The sequence below is a fragment of the Ursus americanus genome, chromosome X (assembly GCF_024610735.1).
Source record: "Ursus americanus isolate L20-20 chromosome X, mUrsAme1.1.p, whole genome shotgun sequence".
Lineage (NCBI taxonomy): Eukaryota > Metazoa > Chordata > Mammalia > Carnivora > Ursidae > Ursus > Ursus americanus.
Genome location: NC_142164.1, coordinates 58,547,289 through 58,569,361, shown reverse-complemented (window position 1 = coordinate 58,569,361; position 22,073 = coordinate 58,547,289). Strand labels below are relative to the sequence as shown.

The following is a 22,073-nucleotide window of genomic DNA, read 5'->3' as shown; positions in this document are numbered from 1 at the left end:
ATGTGAGTACAAAAAGGAGGAAGATGGTAAGTGGAGAAAAGGAGGCAAGGTAAAGCAGGGCCTGGCAAAAGTGTTATCCATGGGCAAGAGATAAGAACTACATAAAATTAGAGAGGGAGGATGACACACATTCCTGGCAGAAACCCAGTCACCTCAGCCAAATAGAAAATTTAAATTAGAGTTTCTTTCAATTTACATGTACATATTAACAAGAGGCGAGTTTCCCACCACCAAGTGAATTATGGGTTTAAGTGTGACATATAACCATACAATGACCAATAAGTCAAGAGCCAATCAATGCTAAATGGAAGCTTATGGCAATATATAAATATTAATTTGGCTTTAGAGTTAATGCAAGCCTCCTGAGCTATATACAGTATAAATTACAGGCCTACTACATGTAAATTATAGGACAATGTTATGTATCAATTTTACTAAAGATAGAAGAGAAAAAAAGGTTTAAAAATAGTCCTGCCATATCATGCCCTTGATTCAATTTAGAAACCTAGGTATGCACATTGGTTCCTTGGGTAATAATGTCAGTCTCAAACTAGAATAAACAAGCTATCCTGCCATCATTTCTACAGATAATTTTATGGAAATTGTTTAGAATATAGTAATTAGGAAAATTTCTGAAAATTTCACCATGATAGAAAATAACTATAAGACTAGTTCTTTCAAATATTCATTTCAAATGGACATGAAACAGACTTTTAAAATTACTTCTGTACTGAAAAACTAGCTCAGTAGCAGACTGTGTTTGTGTGAAATGTTATTTTCAAATTTTAGTGCAACTACTTACAAAGTTTCCAAAACAAATACTAATCTTTAAAGGAATGAAGAAACAACAATATTTAGTGATAACAGTGCAAGATCTCAAATGATACTACAAATATTAATTATATATGCTCCAGGATTTTTTTGAGTGGCATTAGGTATTAATATTGTTTTGAATTTAGTTCAACTTTCTTCCTTTGATTTAATTTTGGCATAATGCAAACCCAATTTGATTAGTCAAGCATACAGCTAATGAAATGGCATGACTAGAGCTTAGACTTGTAATAACATAAATATCATAGGCACCTTTGCTCTTTTCCTACAGGGATTTGGAAATTCACCCTTGATAAACTTAGGTACACATATATGCAAAGTATAACAGTAGTTAGTCCATGCTATGCCATGCTCCCTCACCCCCATTTCATTAAATTACTAAATAACATTGTTGATTAACTGCACAAAGGATGGGAACATTTAATAAATAATCCCATATTGTGGAAAGTCCAGATAAGGTCAGAATTTTATTGTTTTTGGCCAAAGACAATTGTGAAACTCATTAGAAAGAAGTGGCACATATGATCTTTGAAGTGAGTTACTAAAATCAAAATAGGAAAAGCTAAAGGTAGTTTCTAAGTACAAAAGTAAAAAACATTCCAGGTTAAATTTGTAAAATGAATCATTAGATAATACATTATTACTAAATTATGTACCTGTCCAGAAAGCTGCTTACTGGTTTTCATATTGTTCTGGATCTTCACTATCCATTATTGTAGTCATTAGCCATATGTGGTTATAGACTTTAAGATTAGTTAGGGGAACCTGGGTAGCTCAGTTAGTTAAGCCTCTGCCTTAGGCTCAGGTCATGATCCCAGGGTCCTGGGATCGAGCCCCACATTGGGCTCCCTACTCAGCAGGGAGTCTGCTTCTCCCTCTCCCAACCTTCCCCTGCTTGTGCTCATGCTCTCTCTCTCTCTCTCTCTCTCTCTCTCAAATAAATAAATTAAATCTTGAAAAAAATAATAAAAATAAAATTAGTAAAAATTCTGTAAAATTAAAAATTGAGTTCCTTGGATACAACAGCCACATTTGGCTGGTGACTACTGTTTCTGATGGCACCAAATAGAACAGCTCCATTATTATCGAAAGTTCTATTGGGTAGCACTATTTTACATAAAATACCAGTTAAAATGAGCCGTATGGTGACTAATATAACAAAATAAAAATTATTTAAAAAAAAGGAAAAGAAAATAGAGAGGGAGTCAAACCATAAAAGACTCTTAACTATAGGAAAAAGCTGAGGGTTGCTGAAGGGGAGGTGGGTGGGAGGATTGGGTAAGTGGATGGTGGACATTAAGGAGGGCACACGATGTAATGAGTTCAGGGTGTTATATGCAACTGATGAATGCAACTGATGAACTCTACCTCTGAAACTAATAATACAGTATATGTTAACTAAATTGAATTTAAATAAAAAATTTAAAAGACTTAAAAAAAATGAGCCCCAAGAAATAACTGGTATAAATCTAACTATACTGGTTAAAATTAAAAAGTGGAACATATCTATTTGTGATAAGAGTTCTATGCAAAGTAGGAACAGAAAGGAACATCCTCAAACTGATAAAGGCATCTACAATCATACTTAATAGTGAAAGACTGCCTGCTTTACCCCTAAAATCAGGAACTCGGGAAGGATGTCCAGTCTCATCACTTCAATTCACCATTATACCTGAAGCACAACAGTTCACTAGTGCAAGACAAAGAATCATAAGGCAGACCAGATTAGAAAGGAAAAGTAAACCTGTCTTTATTTGCAGATAACACGATCATCTATGTAGAGAATTCCGAAGAATCTAAAAAAAAATGCTATTAGATCTAGTCAATGAATTTAGCAAGATTAATATACAAAAACAAAACAAAACCCATTTCTATTTACTATCAACAAACAACTGTAAATTTGAAAATTTAAAATAGATAAATTAAAACAGCACCAAAAAAACCATGAAACCCTCAGGAAAAAAATTCACAGTAGATGTGCAAAACCTGTACACTGAAAACTACAAAATACTGCTTTGAGAAATTATAGATGACCTAAATAAATGGGAAATTATACCATGTTCCTGAATTGTAAGGTTCATGTTGTTAAGATGTTAATTTCCCCCCAAATTATCTACAGATTCAATATAATCCCAAACAAAATCCTAGTTGTTTTTTGGTAGAAACTGAGAAGCTAATTCTAAAATTATACATTGCTGGTAGGAATACAAAATGGGATAGCCACTTTCAAAATAATTTGGCAGTTTCTTAAAAAGTTAAACCCATACTTACCATATGATCCAACAATCCCATTAGCTAGATATTTACCCAAGAGAAATGAAAACCAATGTTCATGCAAAGACATACATAAGAAGGTTTATAGCAGCTTTATTTATAATAGCCAAAATCTGAAACACCTCAAATGCCCATCAATTAATGAATTAACAAATATATCATGGTATATCCATCCATACAATGAACGACTATTTGGTTATAAAAAGGAATAAATTATTGATAGAACAAATGACATGCATAAATCAAAAAAGCACTAGGTTCTAAGCAAAATCAGATATAAACAAAAGACTACATGCTTATTATTTCATTTAGATGAAATTGTAAGTGAGGCAAAAGTAGAGTGGACAGAGAGGTTCCTGGTTTCCAGGAATACAGGGAGGGGCAGAGGATTGACTACAATGAGACATGAGGAAATTTAGGAGGTGACAGAAATGTTCTACATTTTTATTGTGCTATAGTTATATAAGTGCATACATTTGTCAAAACTCACTGGACACTTAAAAAGGGGAAATTTTATTTTATATGAATTATACCATAATATATTTGACTTAAAAAATTAATAGGGGCGCCTGGGTGGTTTAGTCACTTAAGCATCCAACTCTTGATTTCGGATCAAGTCATGATCTCAGGGTCCTAAGTTCCGGCCCCATGTCAGGGTCCCCACTCAGCGGAGAATCTCCTTCCTCTTCCTCCCTCTGCCCCTCCGTCAACCCAAACATGTGCATGCGTGTGCACACTCTCTCTCTAAAAATAAATAAATCTAAATAAAGAAATGAAGAAATAAATGTAATATGGCTAATCTTCTAGTTTTGGTGCTCTATAAGTACAGATCTGTTATACCAAGGAAATATGGTGTAGAAAATAGACTGTTTGGACTTCTCTGGACTTCACCTTTTTCTGGTGTAAATAGGGGTTTATAACCTAGTTTCTCAAATCTGCTTCTAGGAAATGTTCAGAATGTTACAGGTATTTTGGGAAAAGGGTTTCTACTGTCAAATTATTTAGGAAATATTCCCCATAAGGTGATTCACAATGCATTTAGCATATGAAAGGCTCTGAACATTCCTACATGCATTCATTTTTTTCTATAATTTTTTAAACTCAGTGTTTCCCACATTTACTTGACCAAGGAACACTTTTATCAAAAAATGGTGTTGCTGGGGCGCCTGGGTGGCTCAGTCAGTTAAGCGTCCAACTCTTGATTTTGGCTCAGGTCATGATCCCAGAGTAGTGAGATGCAGCCTGCTTAAAATTCTCTCTCCCTCCCCTTCTGCCCCTCCAACCCCCACCCTCCTCTCTCTCTCAAAATATAAATAAATAATTTTTTAAATGGCATTGCCAAAGTTCTAAGATTCATTGATTAAACTTTCAAAATTACTTCTTGAGCTTTTTTTTAAGATTTATTTATTAGAGAAAGAGAGACAGAGCGTGCACAAACACACACACACACACACACACACACACACACACACAAGTGAGTTGGGGGAGGGGCAGAGGGAGAGATTCTTTCAAGCAGACTCCTTGCTGAGCACAGAGCCCCACAGGAGGCTCAATCTCAGGACCCATGAGATCATGACCCGTGAGATCACAACCCGAACTGAGACCAAGAGTCAGATGCTCAAGGGACTGAGCCACCCAGGTGCTCCACCTTCCTGATTAAGTTTTATTTACACTGGGAAACTATAAAACTGATTGATTTTAAAGTAGCTACGCAAAACTATAGCCCTTAATGAGAAAACTCTTAAATCACAAATTTTAAAAGATTTCTTATTCATCTTGCTTCTTTCCTAGTCAACTCCTCTGAGTTTTTACCAGGTTCTGAATTCTAAATATCCTAAACTTAAATATTTTTGACTAGTATACACTACATGAAAATACACCATGGTTGAATTATCTTTATTGTAATAGTTCCTCTTCAAATAACAGGGCAGAATTAAGAATGTGAAAGTATCAATGCCAGGAACACTAAAACTCCTGAGCAATTACTATGAAAATAACAAAGTGATCTAAGGCAGAATGTTAAGTATTCATTGTACAAAACTGATAGAAGTTTGAATACATATAGTTAAAATAGTTTTAAAAAAAAAAGAAGGGAAGAGGGGCGCCTGGGTGGCACAGCAGTTGAGCGTCTGCCTTCGGCTCAGGGCGTGATCCCAGCAATCTGGGATCGAGCCCCACATCAGGCTCTTCTGCTATGAGCCTGCTTCTTCCTCTCCCACTCCCCCTGCTTGTATTCCCTCTCTCACTGGCTGTCTCTATCTCTGTCGAATAAATAAATAAAATCTTAAAAAAAAAAAAGAAGGGAAGAAAGACTAAAGAAAGATGGAAAACCTAATACTCTAAATGCTCCTCTTCAGCACTTTACATGTGACCACTAAAAGAAGTATAAAGCATTACAAATAATGTTGATAGTGTGGTTAAAAATTTTATATCTTTTGAACATAAATAAATGAATGAATAATAAGAGCCATTTTAATTTAAGCCAATAAGTTAATTATGAATAAAGCTTTAGGGAAAAAGTGAATACTGGAAAATTCTAAAGGGTAAAGAAACCACCCCTGAAAATGAAAAAAAAAATGTTAGAAATGTCATGTCCAATTAGACCCAAATTAGTAGTCCTTTTCACCCAGTAACATCCAGCTATGGAAGAGTATTGTTAGTAATGTGTACCGAAGTATCTAATTTACTTCAATAAACCTTATGAATCTTTATCAATAATTTTGTCTAAATAACTTTTGAAATTATTTCTAGCCTAAATTTTTACCCCTCTTGGGGTAAATAACTTCTATAAGCTTATTATATAAAATAGTATTCCTTTTAAAAAGTATTTTTATTTTTCAATTTTAATTTAAGGAATATTCTCTAGGCCCTAGGCACTATATAAAATAAATTTTTAGAAGAGTAAGAAAATAGGGAAGCAGAGTGTCAATTACTCATTTAGCTGTTTATACATTCTTTTTAAGAGTTAAATTTTAGTACAAATGGTTTTGTACCTAGGTCTCCTTGGAAACCACTAGTAGTATTTCTCCAAAATGGTCTGGCCAGAGACACCCCAGGAATAATCTGAATGGAACATGCAAATTTCAGTAAACTTTAAAAAGGGGAAGGATGATTTTGTTTAAATGAAGACATATAAACTTGATCACATCATTATGTTTAGCAAACAGATATAAGCAGAATGTATTTTGTTTTGTTCTGAAAGTTATCTTTACATAGTTCCTTGTAAAATCTTTAAGCTCAGCACATAGATGTGTAAACACAGAACCATATGGTTAAAAACACGTATAGTATATAAAAAAAGGAAATGTTTCTGCTAAGAAGGCAGAAAGAAAGAAAGAAAGAGAAAAAGAAGAAAGAAAATAAAGAAAACGAGACCAAAAACCATAATTACATTAAATAAAAATGCTTTAAAAATAGTTGAACCAACCATGAAACCCCTCAAGAATGTAAGCAGCTTCTTTATACTTCAAATTTAATTCTGGTACCCATTTTTGGCCATATAATGAGTTCAGGAAGAAACAAGTCAAGAATATGTTCATAGGTCACATGGACACTACTCACCCACATTTGGAGGTTTCACATAATTTACAGGTAGTTCTGGAGGTCTGCCTCTATGTAGAGCTGCGAAAGCAGACCCATTCCATAGTGTACTCTTACAGTCTATTCAAAAAGATTCAAAAGTTAGTCAAGAAATCGAACACTACATCAAAAACTAATGATGTACTGTATGGTGACTAACATATCATAATTAAAAAAAAAAAAGAAAGACAGAAATAGAACTGTTTTTTTAAATTGTACCTCAGAGGTAAATGTCTGCTTTCAATTTCTTTTGTTGGAATATATTTTTAACTATTAATACCACAATAAAAAATAACGTGCGTATTTTTAAACATGTTATAAACTGTATGATGACTGTTAAGCAACAACACTTTAATATAACACCAGGATATTTTATTTCTGTGCTGATTTAGAACTAAAACTTTAATATGCGTGTATTTAAATCATACATAAATATATCATGGATTAATAAGGTTTTAATTTTATATTGGAACTTCTTGATCTGTAGGCTTATATAATTCTACTTATATAAAACTATATAAGCAAGGTTACGACTACAGCACAAGTAAAATTCAGAAACATTTATACTTGGTTCATGGTCAGTTATAGAGTGCCTGCCAATTGTGTCATAACAGGTAAAAATATTGCATATCAGATAATAAATGACTATAAAGAGTTATGTTTTTTATCTTTATGTTTATGTCAAAAAACTCAAGTAAATGTGAAATATTCCTAATAATTCAACTGTGATACAAAAATATTGTACTACTTTTTTTCTTTTTTTTCTTTTCTTTTTTTTTTTTTTGACGCAGGGAAGGGCAGAGGGAAAGGGACAGAGAGAATCCCAAGCAGGCTCCATGCCAAGCATAGAGCCTGACACGGGGCTCAATCTCACAACCCTGAGATCATGACGTGAGCTGAAGTCAAGAGTTGGACACTTAACTAACTGAGCCACCCAGGCACCCCTCTACTGCTCTCTTGAAAACTTCCAAATTAACTGATTTGAAGAATTTCTTTATATTTTAAAATGAGATATATTTTTTTAAAAAACATGATGCTAATAAAACAAAACAAATTAGTTGCTAGACCTGAAGTATTTATTACACTAATAGGCATCCTTAATGCCTAATTCCACATTTGATGTTCATAAAATACTACTTTATATATTTTACATATTGGGGTTTCATGAAAAACTTTGGGGAAAATCTTTAAGACTGAAAAACAGTGGAGTACAAAAACTGTTACTGAACAGTCACTAACAGGTTGATATATTTTTTTAATATTTTCAATTATAAAAATTTTTACATATCATATATAAATGTTTACGCATCATTTTTCATCTACCTGTTATAAAATATACAATGTGATTAGGATGATATAAAGACTTGAAATACTTAAAAATATTAAAAACATAATGAAAGACTTTTAAGCATTCATACTGTACTTTAATCAGAGCAATGATCCTTTAAGAGCTCTATTCCACAGGATTACAAGAAATTTTTATATTCTTTACCTCTACTGTATTCACTGTTTTATAGCAGAGGGCTTCTTTTAGGCCTCTAAACATTTACTTGTACACTAAGAAAATAAGATTGGCAAAATAAGAAAAACTAGAAGAAAATTAGTATTTAGGAAAGCATGGGAACATTTACTTAACATAAAAATATGCTGTTCTCCACTTCTTTCTGTGAAAACTGTTAAAATCTTACCTTTAGCATCCCGTAACAGAGACTGCCGACCAACACCTAGTAATGTCTGTACCCCAGGAACACTCTGAGGGATCTCCTTATCTAGTAAGGGACCAATCCGCTCACAAATTTTAAGGAGGTAGTCTGGAGGAATGTGTGCATTGGCTGCCACCTAAAAAGCATAAATAAAACAGGAAAACCAATTTGGTTTAAAAACATAATTTACTCCATTACCAAACTATTCCATCATGGAACAAAGTGTAATTTTTATATACAGGATCAGGAAAATAACATTTTAAATATTTAATACTTTAACCAAATTAAAGAAACAGCTACAAAAATTAAGCACATCTAAATAACATTTAAATGACATGGCACTCAAACTTACTTTTACATGCCTTGATTAAATCATTTGCTTAGCTGTTAATCTTATGAAATAAGTGTTGCAAAACAGCAAAAGTGCGCATGCCTAAAATTAAAGTACAAAGACAACGGGTAAACTCTACTAGTACTTGATTTATTCAGTAGTGATGAACTGATCAAGAATCAGAGAATCTAGATTCTATATAAATGATAAGAATATAAAGAAAAGGTATTACTTGCATCAAACTCTCACCTAAATCCCTTTAGGATTAACAGGACAAATTTGCTTAATAAAGCAGAACTGGTTTTCCTTAAAAAAGTTAACTGGTTTCCAAAACAGTATTCAATTAATGTTTTTATAAATACTATGCTCTAAATAACCAAGCTATGTACTCAAAATTCATCACAACATTAATTCATTTTTAAAACACACAAGCAAATTTCTGAAGATGGTAAACATATGTATACAGGGGTAAGAAAATTAAACAACAAAACTGTTCATTTTTTATCTAAGCTAATGTTCAAGTCCCTGATGCGTATCATAAATACCTAATTATTAAAGGAGCAAACAGAAAACTAAACTATTAAAAATCCTTAGATTAAAAAAAATCTACATTCTCATCTTGACATAAAGGGAGAGAGAAAGAATGAAAAATATAAATAAAAATGTAAATACATATATATAATATCTACCATATATACACCATAATATCCACCAATATATACTCTGTGTGTGTGTGTGTATGTATGTGTGTGTGTGTGTGTGTGTGTGTATAGGACCTCACATCAATATATTATCACCAGGTCAAGAACAACACAACATAAAAGAATAATTTTGTAAATCATCCCTAATGATCACCATGAGAAAAGAAATTATGTGTGTTCGTGGTAAGTATTTGTTCAATGAATCAATGAACATTAAAAAACCAAAGTAAAGCCCGTCTAAAGGAAATACTACATGAATTCACAGAGGAAAAATCTTAGATTCTCCTATCAAGGTACCTTTTTTGTTTTCTTAGAAAACATACGTTGAAGAACTACAATCCAACATGTATTCGGAATTCTGTGAATTAGGATTCTATCATGGTTTTTAAAAATTATTCCCTGCCAATTATCTTTTTTAAGTCCCAGCAAAAATTAATTTTAATCTACCAAAATACACAGGTCTTGGGAACTATCATGATGCTCAGAAAGAATGACAACCAAGCCTGATTTTTTTATACTTATGTCAACATGGTTTAGCTTCTGGATTGGGACAAAGGATCAAGCAAATTCTTTCAGTTATTTCTCACATCTCTAGTTTGCTTTGGAAGCAAGTAACTACATAGAACCACCTCTTAGTAAAACATACAGGTAACACTAAAGTCAAAGCAGCTGATGATTCAATTTAATGTATTAGCTACAATGATATCCTTAAATCCTAGTTTGTAATTCATTCCCTCCACATTAAAACATTTCCTAAATATGCCTACAGGAAAGTATACTTAGTACCCCAGAAAGATATGTACCTCAAAGAAAAAAGCTTTAATATACTGCATATGAACATCTATAATAGCTTATGCCTTTTTTCCCCACCAACACTGTCTCAGATATACTCTACTTCCATTATCAGCCATTAGTTTTTTTATCAAGTAAACACTGTGAAGGCTTTACATAGGATAGTAGTTCATGTCTTTACCGGCATTTTCTCTTCTGTTTGTTTGTTTGTTTGTTTGGGTTGGGGGGGTTGGTTTATTTCTTTAAATTAAATTTAAGTTAAATTTAAGTTAGTTAACATATAGTGTATTATTAGTTTCAGGGTAGAATTTGGTGATTCATCAGTTGCATATCACACACAGTGCTCATTACAAGTGCCCTCCTTAACTGGCATTTTCTTTTTGATCAATTTTCTTTTTTTTTTTCATCCCGTAACCATCTCAAGAGTTACTCACCTGCCTAGAAATTGCAATATATCTAGCCACATATATTCCAGAAAATAATTCTCTAATATGAATTTTTAGAATCACCCTCTTACAGAAAATCTGTCAGAACTATATCCTAAACTGACATCTTAAGTCACCTGGCTACTTCATTTTATAGAAACAATGATGTTTGATTTTCAGCCAATCACATAAATCTTTTTATCAATTCCTCAGTAATAATTTTAAAATACAGAGTCATTAATTAAGCCACCAAAACAAGGCTTATCTATACCCAAGTTCTCCCCCTTGAAGATTTTTATTATAAGCTATAAAATAAATTTTACAAGTTTGAATTCCACCCTATACAATTGGAAACTGCTTAATTTCTAAGTGGTCCCATTCAACAAGTCCGTTCGTCTAAAATCAATAAAAATTTGATTATGAAACAGTAGTAGATAAACATATTCTATCAACACAACAGTAATAACAATACAGTTGAGTTGAACATGCTAGTGTCTCCTTTAAACAGTATCAACAGGCTTCCAGACTGTATCAGCTCAGTTCTTGCAATAATAGTTTTTTCTAAATCAAATTTCAGAACTTATAAGTGGTACTCAACATTTATTTCAATCCATCTGCTTTGATTGAAGTTGAAATTTTTTAAAGGTCATCTTTTTTGGCATAAGAACTCTTAGCTACCCTCAGTAATTACTTTTTTAAGTCTTTAAAAAATTCTATATTAGAATTATGTATGAATAAAATGTGATATATAATAAAAGTAACATTAAAAGTATGTATTAAAATAGTCTATGAAATTTGTAACATGATATTATAACCCATTCTTTTCAATTAAAGCTCAAATATTCTAATTTCAGTTATTTAACCACATTTTTCTCTCTGGCCAACAAGTACATAACAAGTACTTCGATATCTGCAGAAGAAAAGCATTCTCTAAAAACAAAGTTCAAGAGTATAATACAAACTTCTATATTATTCTGTAAAACAGCTCCAAGGAGTTAAATTATAGAATGTTTGATTTAGAAGGGTCCTTACACATTATTAGCCTAACTTCACATCTTACAGTAAGAAAAACACCCAGAGAAGTGAAGTCCGATGGTCACAATGAATGTACAGAAATCTGGGTTTCCCTGTCCACTGCTCTTCCTATAACTGTCTTATTAAGGCAACTGAAAAATCATGAAGATAACTAACACAAAGCCTGCAAAAAAATAAAACTATAAATTCAAATAAACTGAAAGAAATTAAATGAAGCCTAGATTATAAACCTTCTTGATAGGAAGACTGGCTGACCTAAAGAGGAAATCCAACAATTGAATTACTAAACTTCAGAATTATTATGACAAGTGAGAAGAACAGAGAGTTCACGGAAATGATCCTACTCATCATAATTAGTTAAAAGGAATCCAGCTGTGAATTGAATAAAATGCAAAAGGTACCTAACTTCAGGGTGCCAGGCCCATACCAAGCACTACATTTGAAATACTAATTCTCAGATAGCAATAATGACATTTTTACTTTGGCTTTTAGAAATTATAGGATAACTCCAAAAAACAAATAAAAGTGATAATTTTTCCTGTGTTTCGTTTTCTAAGATCATGACTACACAGGTAAGTGAAATATAACATTTTATCTGAGATTTTATTTTTTTTGGTGTGGGAAGGATGGGGGGAGAAGCACATATAAAAATTAGTCACATGATTTTTTTTCTATTTAGGGACAGAAACAAAATAGATTTTGAAAAATACAGCAAGGCTTTAAATACATCAATATAAGTATAATATAGAGATATGCATGGTACTTTGAAGTCTGGAAGCCTGGATTATTCAGGTTCTAAAATTTACTAGCTGTTACTCCTTCTGGCAGTGTGATATAGCAGAAAGGACTTAGATTTTAATTTTTCCACCATCCTCAGTTCCTACTTCTGTGACCTTCAAAGCTACTCAGTCTGAGAGCCTAACCTTCTGCATCTGTAAAACAGGGAGTAATGATAACTACCTTATATGATTTGTAAAACAAAAACAAAATCATTCACTCATGTATTTCATTCAGACATTTAATGTATAGAGATGAGAGGGGAAGACAATTAAACTGCTGCCCTAAGGGAACCCACGGTCCCAGTGGGGGAAACAAACTAGTAAATAAAACAAACCTGTAAATAAAACAAATCAAAGTACAAGTACCTAGAGGTAGTACAAAGAGCTCAGAGAAGCAAAGAAATACAGTACCTACTTCAGCCTAGGGGTGGGGTTCATGTCTAATTTCATACTTGAAGGCTAAGTGAAAATTCACATGACAGATAAAAGGAAGGGAAGGCATTCCAGGCAAATAGAAAGGTACCCCTACCCAGTAAACGTACTTTGCACAGTGACTAACACATAATATCCCTCAATGTTTAAGCTTCTCCTCCATAACGTTAAGTTAAAAGAAAGTAATAAAAAAACTCAGAGTATCATCTGATTTTGATGTGAAAAAATACACATACAAAAAAATAAGACTAGAAGAAAACACAAAAAAACTAATATTTTCTTCTTGATACCTTTCAGTAAAATATAAATGTCTGCAATCATCCAATATTATATAGTAAAGTGTTTAAAACAGGTAGGCTTTTCTACTGTAATAATACACTGATTTGTACAATGGGCTACAAAGTGTTAAGATTTCCTATCACTTTTCTTTGAAAATGTTTATCATTGTTCACAGCATTTCTTTTTCTATTAGTTTTAAGATTTTCTCAGGAATGAGACAGCCAAGAGTAACCCACCTAGGCTCAAATATTCTATGGGTTACAGTACCGTAGCCAAGTACCAAAAGTACTATAACTTTGAGGGCAGATAGTATCAGGACAAGGACAAGGGACCCACCCACATGCTGGAAGTTTCTCAGTAGAGAAAGGTCCAATAAAGGAACTTAGTTCCAGCTAGCATATTAAATAAGCCTAAGAAATATATATCATGAAATACTCCTAAAAAAAGTTAAGAAAATTACACAAACAATAACTGAGGGCCAGATTACTATAAAGTACTATGGTAGATATTAAAGGTCATGAGAAAACATCTTCAACAAGGCAATTTAAAATACAAGAAATTACTCATCAATAACGTATAGGAAATAAGTTCAGGATAAGAAAAGATCACTCAGAAGGGTTGAGGATCCCTGCAAAGACACATCAGAAAGACCTATCTTCCACTTCTTAAAAAACAGTGAATACTACACCAATATCATACTAAGGTACTTTTCTTTGATTAATAAAAATGCAAATAACACTAAGCATCTTTTGACATAACAATCATTTCTTGTTTGAGTTAATAGAGATGCACTTCAAAGCACTCATTTTGGTTCAATTCTAACACTTTTTAAATACTTTTTTCCAATGGTACTGTTTTATATGCCCCTCACCTTATAAAAATATTAGGAAAATGAGGTGGTGAACATATAGCTATAGCTAGCTGTGAACACATAAATTCTGGGGTCACAGTTCTTTAGATACCCATTTTCCATTCAACCTCTATGTCCTATTTTTAAAATGCAGTAACCAATTCATTTGCACAGCATTTTCAATTAACAAAATGCATTCTTTATATTTAACTCATTTGGTTCACAAAACAACCTTGTAAAATAGATAGGGGGTTTTATTTTATATATGAGGAAACTGAACCCCTGAGAGGTTGAGTAACTTGCCCAGGGTCACTCAGCAAGACTATCTTCCCAACTAAATCTTATGATCTTTTCTACCACTCACAAAATCCTTTATGAAAAATGTCAAACAAGGGCATCTCTGAAATTTGACCCAAACACTAAATTGACTTCAAATTACTTTTTGCTCTCTACAAAAAAAATGTTTATTAATCAATCAGTAATCAACATCAGTAAACCAAGAAGAAAAACACACAAACTAATATTCAAATTGACAAAGATGCTTTCAGGACAAAATTTTATAAGGAACATTCACCCAACCCTAATTCTTACTCCGTAACAGCAGCTCTCTTCACTTTCTTGATGCCATCTCATTTGTATTGAGATACCAGTTTTCTAGAACTAATGATAAATCTCCAAAAGGAATTTAATCATTGAAAGTATGTTCTTAGAGCCAAAGTGTGAAAAAAAGACAATGATCAATCCAGACAAATAGCTAAAACCAACATATTACAGAAAGCAAAAGTGTACATATGGTTCAAACAAATGAAAAGTGAGGAATACTAGTTTCCTTGGACCTATCAGTTAGCATTATATTCACACCGGGGTTGAGCAGCACAAGCCTTTTGGTTTCCCATGATGCATTCTGTTCTTCCTAACTATGGCTGTGCATCCACATAGCAGTTAATAAATCACACACACTTAAACTACTTCCACACTTAGAGATGCAATAACTATGCCACCAGCACTCAAAAATCATTCTACTGTTCTAATAGACAATTTAAGCTATTACTAGTAATTAGAGAACAAGAGCTGGGTAAGGTAAGAAAAAATACAGGTATTTCAGGAATTCAAATACAGTATTTTAAAGTACTTGGTGAGCATCAAATGAGATAATGTGAAAGCACTTTTTAAACTTGCAAATATTATAAGCAGATGCAAGTTCTTGTAATGATATATATCTTCATAGATGTATAAATTTTTTTAAGATAGTAACTGAGATACAATCTTGATAAACTTTTCAATAGCATAAAATTGCTTCAAGTCTGTTGAATATAAAATGAAGGTAATACAATCTATGTTACTCTAAATGAAAACAGTAATTAGGGCTTTCAATTCTATACATGAAAAATTCTGAATAAATGTAAAAATATATACCATACCTAAAGACAGTTATGCCTTTGGCTCAGTCTTATGATACAAGTCCCCTTAAAATCATTAAAAAATATTAAAACATGCCTTCAAAAAAGTTTCGAAGTCACAATTTCAATATATAAAATTTGTATGTTAACAAAAACTTCATTTAAACACACACATACACATATACCCCTCATTACTATGTTTGTAGTCCCCAATAAAGCACCAAGGAGGAAGCAATAAAATAGCCAACAATTCAACAGGGTCAACACAAATGAACAGACATCTGTAATTATTTAAATTATCTACCATAAGATGAATTGTAAGAAGCAAATCTAATTCTATTACGTTGTAAATAAGAGTCAAGCAGAAATGAAAAATGTCCAGATCAAACTTCAAAAACACTCACCATGACTTCAAATTTCTCCCTGTATCATTACTTAAAATTCTGAAAGTTAATTTAGAATGCTTTATTTTGAATGTCATATTCAAAAACCTTACAGTTCAACATAAACTGACAAACATTTCATGTACGGGCTCTTATTTTAAAAGGTACTTCAGATCTGAATACGTCAATACTTGCCTACTAATAGCTTTAACAAAATACCACCTTTCCTTTTGTTCCAAATTATAAGTAAAACACTAAATCAGATTTAAGAAAGAAAAAAGAGGGATTTCTAGAATGCATAATAGTAACAGAAATGAAGTGTTGAAGAAATCCAACTTATTATCTTAATATTATTCTGGATAAATCAAGTTAAGCAGCACATACAATTTAAGTGAAAGTACACATACAGACAGAAAGGCAGGAGTTTTGTTTCATAGACATAGCATACATGGAAATGCAATCTTAATTCAGTATTTTGATATCCTTGTTTATAATCCTTTACCTCTTCATCATGCATTGTATTCTTTCCTTTCTCATCCCCGAGTATACCTTCAGTTTGAAGTACTGCTATATAATTTAACATACAGAATTATACTACTTATAAATACTGTAAGTACATATAAGGTTTTACTATTTATACTTGCCCTAAACTTCAACCTGAAACATGTAGCTAAATCAAAGATCACATTGTATAAATCCATTGTTCTAACAGCATTTAAAAAAATACCTACACTAAGGAAAAAAAAAAACCCATCTCTTCCACAATGAAGCCACACAAAATCAAAGGTCAATGTGAAATAATTTTAAGCAACTATACAACTAATACGTCTACCAATCAATCTAACACAGCACATTCAGTTCTCAGCCACTATACTTCTTTTCCTTCTGTTCAAATTTTCACTTAGCCCTAGCCCATCTTCCCTTACAAAGAAATCTATAAGTACAGAACAGATATTTGACTTAAAATAGGTCCATATTATCAAAATATAATATTCCTAAAAACACTGGATCCCAGAAAAATAAAAACCTCTGTACAATACGAAAATTAAATTAAAAACAAAAAAGATGCACTATCTACACTATAGACAATGTTCAAACAATAGATGAAATTCTGTATATAAAAATAAAAATGTGTAAGGAAATATTAAAAAAACAATAAATTTAAAAGATAAATGTGAAAATCAGGCATATGTAGAGACATACAAATAGATAATAACAATTTAAAAAATAACATTAAAATTTAAGCCTCACTAATCATGAAAAAAAAAAGAGCTAATTAAATCAACTAGAGGCTATTTCACCTATTAAAGCCACCAAAAGATTTAAAAAGTATTTAAAAACTCACTCTAAGTATCTAGATGGTAACATCATAAATTAGTACTATCTTCTTCTGAAGAGTAATTTATATATAATGGACATTGATTAACATTATGTAAAAATATGCCTCTATAATATAAGAAAAGAAAGTCTAATAAACTGGATTGGGGGGGTTTGCTTTGTTTTTATGTGTATTTGTGGTGAGTAGACTGTTTTTAATTATTTTGATGTCCATTTGCTTTTTATCACTGTCAAGTAATTTTTAAAAAGCTTTTCTTCTTTAAAAAAAGCTTTCTAAGTTTCCTTTTGCTATTTGCTTAAAATGGTCTGTTCAGAGACAAATATAAATGAAAACATCTTCAATATATCTCAGTATAAAACTCTATCTTCAAAACCACATTAGTTAGTTAAAAAGTGTTTAGTTATTGGTAGGCACCGTTTTGCCCCCTTTTTGGCAGGACTTCAGTCTAACAAAAAGTCTGACTACTTAAATACAATGATAATACATGCAGTTTCTCCAAAATAATTTTTATCCACCTGAGAATTTTTTACCATTAATAGTATAGGCGGTGGGGTTTATCCATATTACAATTATTACACCATTTTGTGATTTGCAAAAAATAAAACAGCAAACTAAAATTATTATTTAGTAATAATTATTAACATGGCCTCATTATTGTAATATAAAAATTGTCAAATGAACACTAAATCAGTTTAAATATTGTATTATCAAATCATTTTATTTATATTTAGAGTCTACCATACCCCTTCAACTTTCTTTAACTTTCATTTTCCTCCATTTGGATCTTATTTGAAGGAAAGATAGCTGAATTTAGATTTCAGTAACACCACCCCTTTCTCCTTTCATTTCCTTCCAATTCACTGTACCAGAGGCTAACGCAAGGGGACATCTTCCCCAAAATAAAAAACATCACCTTTTTGTATGTGTCAATGCTGATCAGAAGTGCATGGACACTATGAATTATATTTGTAGGAGAAACAACACAGTCAATCCAATGCCTTTGGTCCTTTACTAAAGTATATTTAAAAATATAACCATTGTTATCTCTTCTAAACCCCAAATCGTGTTTCATCAATTCTCAAAAAGGTCATAATCCGCAGTTGTTATTTAGTGAAAATGTATCTGCAGAAATGCGATCTAATGATTTAATGAGCTATTTTCTAAAACGTGATAGATACAATAATTATGCTTTTTGATTCGGTAGTCGATTACCTAAAACCGGCAAATTTTGGAATTCGCTTGATGCTTCCTATTATTTTTAATTGTGTCGTTTTGCCCAATCCAGGGTCGGTTAACTCCCCTCCTTAGCCCCCTCCCCCGTAACACCCGCCCCCCCGCCCAAAGACTAAGCCTGGCCTCAGTTCCCGTATTTCAAGCCAGGACCAACCAGAAACCAGTTTTCTTCCACTAATCCGGAACTCTGGGCTGTTACCAACGCTGTCATTGGCCAACGTCAGTCCTTAGTACGTGCCCCAAGATAACCCCCAGGTTTCTCTCCCTTTTCCCCCTACAATGGGCCTTTCTCAATGTTTGTAACATATTCATAATCCACAAAACGGCATCTCTGATAACTAACTCACATTCTGCAAAGTTTCCGAGTGGAAATAAGCGAAACCAAGGGGAGGGCAAGGTACCCTTTCTCCGACTGGCAGGGAGGGGGGAAGGGGCAGTCGTTCTACGGCCCAGCACAGAGCTCTAGAGCAGTGTTGGCTGAGGGGTCGAGAGCGGGTTGGAGGAACAAGGTGGGGAGGGAGTGGAGAAAGAGTTGGATTAAGTTGAAATGAAAACTTTACTCACCAGATCCTCGAAGCTTCTTCGGTGCTCTTTTCCCTCCCAGTCTAAGCGGCGCGGAATCAACTGGGGCCGGGAGAAAAGAAAGGGTGGGGGGTGGGCAAACCATATAGGCCATGCCTTGGCTCCCAATGAACCCGACCCAACCCGGGTCCTGGTCCCCGACCCTCTGGTGTCTGTATTTCTCCAGGTCCGATAGCTGTTGCCTCAAAGCTAGTCCAGTGTAGGAAGGAGGAGGCCGAGGGGGAGGAAATCCTGAAAAACCGCCTCCCTTGGTCATAAAGAGGGGGCGAGTTAAGACCCCGGCGATATCCGCCCCTTTTGAGGGAAGAAGCTGGTTCACTCCAGTGACAACAGTTATGAGTGCCCAGATCCAAGCTTCCCTCCCAGCCCCTGTCCTCCGCCCCTGACTTGCCCTCCCCTTCCTCCAGTCTCACCCCAGCCCTCCCCACGTCTTCCCGAAGGGGCTCCGTACCTGATGCTCCTCGAGCTCCTGCACTAGCACCTGAGCAAAAGGGAAACACGGATATGAGGAGCAGCTCGGGCCATCAACACATCCTCCCTCCCCACTTCGAACGCAGCCGCTGACGGCAGGACTAGTCAAGGCCGGCCTTTCCCTCACCCTCAGTGAAACCGCACACCCGATGCCTCGATTTCCCCATTGGGACCATTCCCCACGACTCCCAGATCTCCTTCGCTCTCTCACCTGAGCGGATTTGTTGCAGGGTCCGGACTGCAAGAATCTAGCAATCAGGTAATACAGCTCTGTGGAAGAGGGGAAAAAGGGGTTGAGAGGGAGGTAAAGAAAAACAGAAGCTTTTTCAAAAGAAACTGACAGCCCTCGCGCTAAGCTCCCATCTCCTTAGCCCCCAGACACAGTTACCCACCGGCTTCGATCTGGGTAGGTGCCGCCGCCATCCTTTTCCCTAGGGGGTTTGGGGGCTCCGCTCCGGAGGAGCTGGCGGGGGCGGGTGGGGGCGCTGCCTCTATTGTGGTGAAGCCCCCATGCCCAGGAGTCCCACCGCTTCCGCCCCACTCCTCGTCCTAGTTTCGGTCTCTCTGGTCTCTCTTGGATTCATCGCATCACGTTTCGACCCATAGATATTCTAGCCCAAGAGCAGAGGAGGCGGAGAGGAAGGAGGGAGAGAGAGAGCGAGAGCGAGCGAGCGAGAGAGCGAGAGTGAGCGAGAGCGAGCGCGAGCTAGCGAGCCTGAGAGAAGAGAGGGGAGGAGCCGAAGTGGCGGCGGGGGTGGGGGGACGGGGCAAAGGGGTGGAGAGAGGGGAGGGTAAAAATTGTAAGAGGAGACTGCAGCGCTCGCTGTTCGCCGCTAGGGGCACTAACGCAACCGAGTATCCTCCTCTCTCCCTGAGGCCGGCGGTTGCCTAGCTACCGCTCCCGGAAACAGGGGGAGGGGCTAATCACGGCCGACGCTCTGGCTGGCGCCGTAGAACTCCATGGTGGCGTTCTCCTCCGAGAGCTCTTGAGTGTGTTTCCTTTCCTGCGAGGGCAGTCGGGCTCTGTTCTGTTGAGGATCTTTCGCTCTGGCGTTGCCGGGAGGGACAAGTGAGGGGCTTACTTGATTCTGCTGCTTTATTTTTCTTCCCGTCACCGAATAGGCTTTGTTGTTGTTGTTTTGGTGTTTGGTTTGGTTTTTTGCCGCTACACTGAAAAGAGGCCCTCCACTGAAAGATCTTGTGACCGAGGGAGAAAAAGGAGCCCCTATGTCACCACACTTGCTTCCCTTTAAAATGGTTTTTGTATCACATGAAAATGTTTTACTTACCAGTCCAGAGTGCAGGGTTCATATTGTTATAAGGACCAGGTCTAACAACTGATATTGTGAGGGGAATATGCTGTCAGATATCAAGCATTTTATTTTTCCCTCATGAAACTTTAACACCTGCAATATCTGTCTCATTCCTGTAGGATAATTTTCATTTGTGTCTTAAAGTTCTGTCAAAGTATTTTACATTAACCATGGATTCTTATGTATTATTACATATCTATATGCAAGGTGGTTTTATGTATTTTTACAAATCTGTATGCAAGCTCTGGGACAATGTTTTTTAATACTAAATTTTTAGTACAGTACTGACTTTCAGTATTTAGTTACTAAAATCGTAAGTGATTAAACGATTTGTAGAATAATTGATACTTATATAATAAACAGTCTCCTTTTCTACTTTTCCTTAATATTTTGTTCCCACCTCAAGCCTTGACCAAAGAAAAAGTAATTAATAGAAACCGAACCCGATGAGACCAGAGATTATGTTTAAGCTGCATGTACTATTTACATTCATTAAAATAATCAAATTTGAAGGTTTACCTTTTAAGTTTAGTGATGGATTCTCAGAAATTTGGTTTCCTTACTCAGAGTTTAGCCATTGATCACAGTTGGTCTAGAATTGCATTATGCTGATATAATCATACACTAGGTTGTTTAGCTCTCACTCTGGCCGTGTTTTCCCCTTAGAAAGAAAGAACTACACATGGTAATTGTGATATGATAGTCCCATCTTTGGTGGTTATGCTATAGTACTTGAAAAATGCCATTAACAAAAAATATATATATGGAAAAAATATATAAGCCCTAGACAACTCGTTGCAAAAAGTTTAGCAAAGCACCAGATTGAATATTTTTTACAAGTCAAGTATAATATATATAACAGTTAACATTTATCAAGCCACTACCAGGCACTAAGCACTTTATATACTTCACCTCATTTAATCTTTATAATTACCCTAGGAGGTAGGTTTTATTGTCATCCCCATTTTACAGATAATAAAAATGACTATATGATTTTGTATTCTTACTTGTATTCTGTGAACCTTGTTCCTCATCTGTAAAATGTAATAGTACTTGCTGTGCCCACTTCACAGGAATTGCTTGCTGTAAAAGTCATGTGAATATATTCATACTGTATTTCAAACTTTCTAGGACATTGTTATTCCAGTGATCACCTCAGTATCAGTCTGGGTGCAATCAAAAGGGAAAATTACTACAAATTACTAATTAGTTCAAATTACTATGTGCCTTTTAAGAAAGTCTAAGATACAAAATTATTAACAATAACAGGAGATTGGAGTAATGAGGGATTATCTTGTAAGGAGTAAAGAGAACTCTAACAAATATAGGAATAGCAAATAT

General features: G+C 34.6%; 1 protein-coding gene across 2 annotated transcripts in view; it reads right to left on the bottom strand.

Moving 5' to 3' along the window:
• The window catches only part of BRWD3 (bromodomain and WD repeat domain containing 3), a 212,246-nt gene extending 192,112 nt beyond the window's left edge, over positions 1–20,134 (bottom strand). The window contains exons 1-6 of one of the 2 annotated variants that reach the window (XM_087859782.1): positions 19,812–20,134; positions 19,631–19,689; positions 19,400–19,429; positions 18,931–18,990; positions 8,373–8,523; positions 6,667–6,765 (exon numbers count right to left, since the gene is read on the bottom strand). In XM_087859782.1, the coding sequence (XP_087715908.1) occupies positions 6,667–6,765; positions 8,373–8,523; positions 18,931–18,990; positions 19,400–19,429; positions 19,631–19,689; positions 19,812–19,842 (430 nt within the window). In that variant the 5' untranslated portion in view covers positions 19,843–20,134. The remainder of the gene's footprint in view (positions 1–6,666; positions 6,766–8,372; positions 8,524–18,930; positions 18,991–19,399; positions 19,430–19,630; positions 19,690–19,811) is intronic. The other variant, XM_087859783.1, reaches the window with a different exon arrangement.
• Positions 20,135–22,073: the final 1,939 nt, after the last annotated feature.